At 52.0% G+C, this 9,127-nt stretch overlaps 4 protein-coding genes across 4 annotated transcripts; 3 read left to right on the forward strand and 1 right to left on the reverse strand.

The window, feature by feature from the left end:
- Positions 1-622: 622 nt before the first annotated feature.
- On the forward strand, positions 623-1,405 carry FTJAE_13672 (pre-mRNA-splicing factor ISY1; the record flags this gene model as incomplete). Its single annotated transcript, XM_037346840.1, has 2 exons — positions 623-625; positions 677-1,405. The coding sequence occupies 2 exons, from the start codon at positions 623-625 to the stop codon at positions 1,403-1,405; spliced, it is 732 nt and encodes a 243-aa protein (XP_037199299.1).
- Positions 1,406-3,111: 1,706 nt separating this feature from the next.
- On the forward strand, positions 3,112-5,757 carry FTJAE_13673 (uncharacterized protein; the record flags this gene model as incomplete). The annotated part of the gene is made up of 2 exons (XM_037346841.1): positions 3,112-3,161; positions 3,216-5,757. 2 exons carry the CDS (start codon positions 3,112-3,114, stop codon positions 5,755-5,757), a joined length of 2,592 nt encoding a protein of 863 aa, XP_037199300.1.
- Positions 5,758-6,196: 439 nt separating this feature from the next.
- On the reverse strand, positions 6,197-7,690 carry FTJAE_13674 (homoserine o-acetyltransferase; the record flags this gene model as incomplete). The annotated part of the gene is made up of 1 exon (XM_037346842.1): positions 6,197-7,690. The coding sequence occupies one exon, from the start codon at positions 7,688-7,690 to the stop codon at positions 6,197-6,199; it is 1,494 nt and encodes a 497-aa protein (XP_037199301.1).
- Positions 7,691-8,284: 594 nt separating this feature from the next.
- Positions 8,285-9,127, forward strand: FTJAE_13675 (ankyrin repeat; the record flags this gene model as incomplete). Its single annotated transcript, XM_037346843.1, has 2 exons — positions 8,285-8,581; positions 8,634-8,934. Coding segments are annotated over 2 exons (598 nt in total), but the record flags the coding sequence as incomplete, so codon positions are not given.

Raw genomic sequence — 9,127 nt, forward strand, 5'->3', positions numbered from 1 at the left:
GTTCGGGGTCGGGGAGGAGGGAGGTGAGGTGAAGGCATGGTGTTGAAGGTCGGGCAAGGCGAAGGGTCGGAAAGGGTGAAGTGCGAAAAAAAAGAGAAAAAGAACAAGACAAAAGAAAAGTCACATTGTGAAAGAGAAAAGAAGCTGTCGAGTCAAGCAGTAAGTGTCGATAGCAAGGAGTGCATAGCAAGTTCAAGTCCAAATCGCAAGTTGAGGATGCGAAAGGTTGATGAGAAGAAAAGGACGGAGGAACTGGGAGAAAAGCCCTCTATTTATACCCGTTCAGAGCGAGGAGTGATTGCGCATCTGGGACGCGAGGGTTTACGCTGAAAATGAGCGTCGTGCGTGGTGTTGATGGCCGTCGCCAGCCGCCAGCAGCTGTCAAGATCTCTAAAATCGATGGTGAAGTTCAAGTCGCGCTGCGCTTCGCGTTGCAGAATGACAAGGCTGTGGGGACGTGCGCAAGCTCACCCTGTGGCGCTGTGGCACAAGTGGAGATTTGGAGCAAGGCTGGTGTGGCTGCGAAAACTTCCGCCGTTGCTGGGTCGAGATCGCCAACTCAGCTTCTACAATTACGTTGCCATTCTCACCTCAATCCGTTTGACGCCACGCATCCGTCAAAATGGTAAGTCCACACGTCTGTTGAGTCGTGGGTAGCTTCAGCTAATGATTCCAGGCACGTAATTCGGAAAAGGCTCAGTCTATGCTGTTTCGCTTCCGCGAAGCCCAAGCAGCAGACCTAGGCATCATCGACGCCGGCCGCACACGTCGTCCCAAGCTCATCACCGAAGTGGCAGCCATTCCCGCCTGTGAAAAATGGCGCGGCCAAGTTCTCAAAGAAATCTCACGCAAGATGTCACGGATTCAAGATCCTATTCTTAGCGACTACCAGATCCGCGATCTCAACGACGAAATCAACAAGCTCATGCGCGAGAAGCACATGTGGGAGATCCAGATACGCAACCTCGGAGGACCCAACTACATGCGCGGCGGAGGCAAGATCTACGATGAGCAAGGACGCGAAATCCCCGGCAGCGGAAAAGGGTACAAATACTTTGGCAGAGCGAGAGAACTACCCGGTGTGAAGGAGCTGTTCGAAGCAGCGAAGAACCAGGGCGAGGAGAAGCCGCTTGAGGAGAGGCACGATATGAGGAGGAATGTGGACGCGGCGTATTATGGGTATGCGCCCGATGAGGAGGACGAGGAGATGCTGGCGTACGAGGCGGAGAAGGAGAGGCAGGCGGTTGAGCATCTGCTCAAGACGGGGAGTAAGGATGTGCCGGAGGGGTGGGAGCCGCTGCCGGGGGATAGCGGTGATGGGATTACGTGGGATTTACCGACGTTGGAGGAGGTGCAGGAGGAGTTGATCGATCGGAGGAGAAGGAGGCTTTTGGAGCAGTTGTGATGTGTTTCTCCGTGTATCATCTGAGTTACAGGGACGGAAAGTTGTATTGTAATGTTGGTTGTTGGATCAGTTGAGGCTTCACATTCACGGCGTTCAGGACGGTCACTTATTTACAGGCGTATGGGATTCACGATACTTGTCAAAATATCTTCTCAATCTTGCACATTTCACTCTGTTGAAGCGATATCACGCACCCGCAACTGAAGCTGCGGGTGGATAAGCGGCCATACCGAGCTGTCAGTTATAGCTGTCAACCCGGATATCACAGATTCCGGGTATAACACGGACGAAATATACATCCACCAAACAAAAACAACAGTTACAGAGTGCATGAACCGTCAAGGGTGTTTTAAACCCGTCAACATTACCTGTTTCGTTTCACACGCCAATGAACTCTAATAATACATCATCCACAATCTCAAGCGAGATTCACATTTGAAAGTGAAAAAGAAAAAGGATTTTTGTGAAAGAGTGACGATCTTCATTGGTGATAACCACCCCTGGTAACCCCTGTTGTGAAAGAGAGACCCCTGAAGGTCCTGAAGCTGACGGTGAAGCGCCACGCAGGTGAGTCTGCAGATGACGCCTTCTTGCCCAGGGGTACGGAGTAGAGAGACAGATGAGTACAGTACGGCAGTGGATGATGGATGGTTATCTGATTTAAAGAAAAAATTGGTATTTCGAGTTTATCTGGATTATTCAATGAAGCGAAATCTCTAAATTGATCCATAGAATTCGCATTGCATGGATGGGGCGTGGGAGTGTGACGCTGTTTCATTTCGTACCAAAGTGATCGACACTCTTGTCTTGTCTCTCCTCGCCTTGTCAAACAGCGCCTCCTAAGCTCCCCTCTTGTCTCGGGAATCTTCATGTATCTCACTCCCAATAAATACATACTCTTTGCTTACAGCCTCGTGTAACATCGATGATCAATTCTCTGTGTAGTACAATCTCTGATGATCAAATACATTCTCTGATGTAAATCACTAGTTTCCTTTTCTATTCTTGGCTCTCCCCTTTTCTCGTCCATTCACAATTCGAAAAGTTGACCCCGCGGCTGAACGGCGCCAAAAATGCCCAGAAAAGAACGAAAAAAACCGTCGAGCCCCTGAGCTTGTACCGTACCTGCAGCGCCCTGACTAGCACCCTACCCGTCTAAATCCTTTGCATCCACTCTAGTGATGAAAAGAGTAACGCTGGGCCCCTATTACGATTCAATTCATTCACTGATCAGCAGCAGACTTCTCTTGAAATATATGCTTATTCTTTTTTCCATTCTCTTTCGTTCTGTACTACAGAGTCTTGTTCTGTCTAAAATTGGATATTCCTTCAGTTAGTGGCTGTCTTGTTAAATTAATCCACTCTGGTCCCTTTGCGCCTCGTGCCCCCCCCTGGACCTGGACCTGGCCCTTTTTAGCACTTTACCCCCCTACCTAGGTTGTGGGCTGTGGGGACCCTTTAGGTACTTTACGGTAAGTGCTGCAGCCCAGGCTTCTTCTTCCCGTTCTTCTCGGCAACGGTCTCGTTCTTCTAGAAATATGCACAGAAGAGACAGACCAGGCCAATGTCTCTGCCTCTGACTCTGATTCTGTCTTTGCATCATCGTCATTCCTAACTACTTACGTTCCAATTCAGTCCTTACCGTCACATGCTCATGATATAATTCATCAGGTCTCTCTTTTCTCTCCTCTTCTTCTCTCTTCGAGATGGTTTCGTTCTTTGGCCTCAAGCTTGGAGGCGATAGGAAAAAGTCACAGTAAGCCTCCTCTCTCTGCACTCAACTCTGCATAAGTTGACCGACAATTATCAGGGACAAGAAGCTAGCTTCGAAACAAATACAACATTTACACCGCAATGAAGAACCTGTCTCGTCAACCCCCAAAGACCTCCGCCGACAGAGTAACTTCTCCCGTCCAAATCTCGCTCGCCCCGGTACTTCCAGCTCTCATCTCGACCCACCAACGCAATGGAAAGCCCCTTATATGAACGGCGCTGGAGGTGCCTCCTCCATGGTTGATCTAGGAGCACCGCGCGCACCAGGAATGGGAAATCCGCGGTTTCACTCATCAGACATAATGCTCAACACACGCTTCGGCAATGGTAGTTCTACGAGCCTCGTTGCGCCGGGCGCAATACCTGGCTCACCTACACGTCCCGGCACGGCCATCTCGACAAAGGAGCCTGAGAATCCCTTCAACATTCACTTCGGTAAAGACTCTGTCAGCAGTATACCGCCGACGCCCCAGGACGAACCAAGGGGTAGTGGTCATACGGAACCCTTCGAGTTCAATCTCGGAAACGAGATTAAGGAAATCAGAAACAAAAGCCCTATTCCTACGGCTAACAATGGATATCCATCTCCTCCACCCTCGATCGTCAACGCTGAGCGATCTTTCTCTCCGGACCCGCGCCCTTCGAGCAGTCGCCAGAACGTGCCCGCCGCGCCTAGTCTTCGGAACCCCAGCACTGCAGGACCAATGTCTCTCCCAAGCCCAGCTGTATCGGTTGCTAGAAGCGACGATGTCTGGGAGCCGCAGCCTCCTGTTATTCGCAATGTGACGGCCAAGCGCGACACTTTTACCTTTCATACGCCTAGACGGCAGAGCTTTACCATGGACATGGAGACGCGTGAGAATCACAAGCCAATGGTTGAGGGGCTTGCTGGGAATTTTGCTGGGTTCGACTTTGGTGAGACTGTTAGGAAGGGAAGCATTGGGAGTAAGAGCTTGGATACTTCGACTGAGGGTGGAGTGAGCCCTACGGACACGAATGTGAAGCCCAGGGCGCTGGGAACGGCGAGAACCGCTAGTCCTTTGAGAACCATGCAGTCGAGTCCAAGTCTGAGCATGATTGATACGGCATTGACACGAGCTCGAACTGCGAGCGATGCCATGTCTCCCCTCTCATTGGTATCCTCATTGGCTTCCGCAGCGGCAGAGGAGACGCCGCGTATACAGACCCCTCAGCCTTCTCAGCAGGCAAAGCAGACTCAACAGCCTCCCAAGATTCTCCAGCCCGGCCAGCTCTCGGAGCCTCTTCAATCCATTCGACCTGTCTCGCCCTCACGCTCTCCTCAACCTTCACCTCTTTCTCAACCTCCTCAACAGAACTCTCCAGGACCATCTCCAATTCTCTCCAACTTCCCTGGTCGATCGCCATCTCCGCCAATGCTAGAACCCCATTTCCCTCGATCTCCTCCTCGACCACTCATGCAAACCCTCCAGCCATCTCCTCAGTATCCGACAAAGCAGTACAAGGCCTATCAACCTCCTGATTCTTCTCCACCGACGAAACCACTCCCCTCGCCGTACCGTTCACCTACCGCTCCTCTCCCGCCTGTACCACCACCTCGCTTGAATCCTGGTAACAGGAGTAGGAGTAACACTCCCGATACAGCAGCGAGTGCGAGCCCAGGCTACATGAACCGACCTCTCGAACCTCCGCCTCGTGGCCTCCGTGCCCGAACCGACTCGGAACCACGCCTTGGTCGACCTCTTCGCGTTCCAGCTCCTCTTGTCGATCGCTCGGCTACCATTCCCATGGTTGGACCCGGACCTCGAAGTGCCGTCGGCCCAGGCTTTGATGAGAGCGGCTTCGTCCGTGCTGAGCGTCTTCCCGAACCACCACGAACAGCCAGCCCTTTCTCCCAACAAAGCCCCATGGAAGGCGAGTTCCCCGTTCAAAAGGGTCTTCCTCGAGGTCGCAGGCCTCAACCTCCGGAGATGCAAAGTCCGGAAAGACCCTTTGGCCTGGAGCCAAGAAAACAGCGCCGCCAACCTCCCATGTATCCTCCACCCAGAAGCACAGAGTCACCAGCGGCCGACTCACAACTGGATGAAGTATTGAACCAACCCGGTACACCAAACTGGAACGACTTTGACCGCGCCGAAGCGCACAAGTCCGCCATCCCAGCTGCCCTCTCACCTTTCCGCACACAATTCGCTCGATCACCCACCCAAGCCACAGACGACTCTCTAAGCCCACGTCTCGCACAATACGCTTCATCGCCCATCTCAGACACACCACCAAGTCTACCCTCACCATCCTTCCCATCGCTACAAAAGTCAATCTCCAGCTCGAGTGAAAACCTCGCGCGGACTTTTGACATTATGTCTGATGGGAACTACGAGCGCCATGAGCAGAATCTAGCTCGGCCGCTCATCTCACCTGTGATGGCAGACTTTGTGCCCCCGAGGGACAGAGACCGCAGCAGGACTCGCGTCGAGGCGAAGAGAGCGCCTCCTCGTCCTTCTCCAATCACTGTTCCTCCATCGCTGGCCGCGGGAGCAGAGCCCACGAGGGTCAGAACTCCTAATCCTGTGGTGGATGCGTTCAACCCTGGCTTTATCTAAATGGATTTATATATATCAAAGCGAATCATTTTGATATCTGCAGCTTTTTATATCTCAGCGAGTTGGATTTTCAAAAAAAGAGGCAAAAAGACCCTCATGACTTTTTCTTTTCTTGTTTAGCTGTCGCTTATTCCCCCTTTTTTTTTCTTCTATCACATTTTTCTTGGATATGGCGTCTTTCGCTTATAGATCTATCACATACCCCCGTCCCTCGCTGCGTTCTTTTGAGTTCCGTTTCTTTTCTTTGTATATAGTCATCATCATTATCATCGGGACATGATTAGTGGATAATGTCTAAGGAATACAACATCCAGTGCCTTGAGCCTGGATCTTACATGACTACCTGAAGTGTGCTTAAAGCGTGATTGAGATGCGTTATACTTTTGACAATGAAAACCCAAGACTGGCGCCATTTTTACATTGCTATAGAATACATGTACTAGCCGAGGAACATGCGGAGGTTGTTGCCGATGTACTTGAGATCCAGGAGGAATGTGTCATGGCCAAACATGCTCATCTCCTCGCTCAACTCGACGTGTGTTACGTTCCTGTTTCCAGCTAAACGGACTGCCTCTGCTACCTCGCGCTGTTGCCATGCTGGGAAGAGGATGTCACTTGCGACGCCCATAATCAGCGTAGGGGTATCACGTAGCGGTGCGAGACCGTGGATTAGGTCCTCAGGGGGCCGAGAGCCTGGCACAACTGTCGCATCTGAGGGATCGGGGTGAGATCCGGGCTGTTCCTCATAAGGTTTGTTGGGCAGAGTAAGACTGCATGCGTCCGAAGAAAGGGGTGAAGCCTCTCCTGAAGCAAGATTCTTCTCACGTTCTTGACGACGAGCACGAGTTGCGCGCTGATGCTCGATACCTAGATCGAAAAGATCCATAGCCTTGCTGACATACAACAGACTATTGGGATCATAGTTTAAGCACCACTTCTCACCCGCATGGTCAAGATACGTCTCAATGAGGAAATCAGGACACAGCGCAGGCGGTTTACTCGAGTCTGCCCGACGCCGACCAAAGCGCTGCTCCCACTCCGGTCCAGAGCGATACGTAACCGTCGCAATCTCACGCGCAAGCTTCATACCCGCATGGGGAGGAACTTTTCCATAGTAGAACCCGCGATTCCAGTTTGGATCCATCATGAGGACTTGGCGCTGCGTATGGCGCATGGCGATGCTGTACGGGTGAGAGCGTGCGCAGCCGCTGATGGAGACGATGCGGCCTACGCGCGAAGGGAAGAGAACGCCTGCGGCGAGGGATTGCATTCCGCCCATTGATGAACCGACGGAGGCGTAGAGTTTGTCGATGCCGAGATGGTCGAGAAGACGGAATTGAGCGCGGACCATGTCGTCCATGGTCAATATGGGGAAATGCGTTGCGTAGCGCTCTCCATTGCCTGGGTCGACACTACTCGGTCCCGTAGAACCGTTGCAGCCGCCGATGACATTCGTGCAGATAACGTGGTATTCATTCGTATCAAGCGGTGCCCCCGGCCCAATGAACTTCTCCCACCAGCCAGGCTTTGTATTCGCCTCTGTAGAGTGCGCATGCGACGAAGCGGACAGACCAGTGTGAAGAAGAATAGCGTTCGATTTATCAGCGTTGAGCTCACCCCACGTCTCGTACGCAATGTTGAACTCGGGAAGCACGCCGCCCCAGTCTAGCATGAAAGGTTCTTTGCAGAGATAATTCTGCGTAGCGCCTGACGTGTACGAGGGCTCGGTGTCGTCGTCGGTCAAGCGGGCAGAGCGGGATTCTAGGGCGTCGAGGCATGGGAAGGACATTGCTGGGTTAGATGCGACGCCCGACTTCCGGGGCGCAGCGGAGTGAAGATCTCGGACCCTCGGGGCGAGACATGTTGGGCGGAAGAGTCTGAGGGATGTTTGGAGCTGGCGGGTTGAGCGTACGAGAGATCTTGAGGACCTCATGGTGGGATGTGAGTGTGAGGGAGAGGAATTGTCGTCGCTTGGGAGGTGTTGAGCTTCATGTTTGTAATCGAGGATTCTTAGACGGCGAAATTGATGGAGCTCCGATGCGCGGGGGACGGGATTGGAGGCCGGGTCGGGATGATGCCATTGCACGTGCGATAAGATATGGGGATATGATAAGATAGAAGAGCCCTGTGTAAGAGGGAACTATCGCCAGCTACGACCTATAACTTACAGAGCTTAGAATATAGATAGTTTCTAATGCAATCATTATAAATCTCAAGATCGCCGTCATAAGGCTTAGCTTGGGTTTAAACTCAAACTCATCACAAGTTCAAGTGTAGACAGATCACGCTTTTTCTGTGACCCCTCGAAGCACGTGTACCATCTTCTGACGTCAATTCAACGCCGCAGCTGTAGGTGATAAGCTGCTGCCTCTCTAGAACAAGCCCCAACGCGTCACCTTTCGCCGTGCGTGTATACATTTACAAAAAACCTGTCTTTTCTTACACCAAAAACACTACAAACTTCATTTCTACCCTCCTAAATTTTATGCTGATCTACATTTTCTACTTCATCATCGCCTACCTCATCATGGCGCAGAGCATTCCCCAGAACGTAATCGACGGCCTGCGAACTATGCTATCGCTGGGCAGTTCAAACGACAATGAGACGAGCTCTTCTTCTTCTTCGAGCGACTTGACGCCAGTTGATGTGGTTATTACGAGAATCATGCTCACCAAGGGGAGGAAGCTTCCGCCGGGTGTTGTTGATGTTATCTTCGACTTTGCGGAGTATTGGGCGCATTCGAGTAATGAGGTTGATTACATCGCTGAGCACTCGAGTCCCCTCCGCGTCAACGGCCAGAGTCCCTCTGAGAACAAATTTCTTGTAAGTCGGACCCTCGTTTACCTAAATCACTAGACTGACACGGTATTTATAGCTTCGATCGTTTCCTGTGGGTCTAACAGGCATTCAAGGCAAGAAAGCGCTTGCTGAAGTGTTGGCGTATGACCTGAATGAGGCCAAGCCGGCGCCGTTGAAGACGGAGCATGATGCTTCTTATTTTTCTAAGCTGGCTGATTATCCTACCCCGAAACTACTCCATCCTGTGAGAAAGGTGGTCTTTACGATACGGAGTAAGGATCAAGGGTGGGGTGGTGAGCCGGATAATCGACATACCTACAATGGAGCTTGGACGTGGTTCGAAGCTGGTCTAGAGAAGTTTGACGCCGAACAAACCTGTAAGTCCCAAGACTTCTGTGTAACATGCAATGCTGACTCTCCAGGCGATCCAAACTGCACATACGACGTGCGCTTCAAATCAGCATCCTCCGTCGCATCACCCCTCCCCGTCTGCGCCCTCCGCCCCCTCTACCCCTCGATCGTCCCCAAGGCCACCGCAAGTTTCGCTTCCCCCCCCCCCCCCCCCCCCCA

Source organism: Fusarium tjaetaba, assembly GCF_013396195.1.
Source record: "Fusarium tjaetaba strain NRRL 66243 chromosome Unknown NRRL66243_c0000453, whole genome shotgun sequence".
Lineage (NCBI taxonomy): Eukaryota > Fungi > Ascomycota > Sordariomycetes > Hypocreales > Nectriaceae > Fusarium > Fusarium tjaetaba.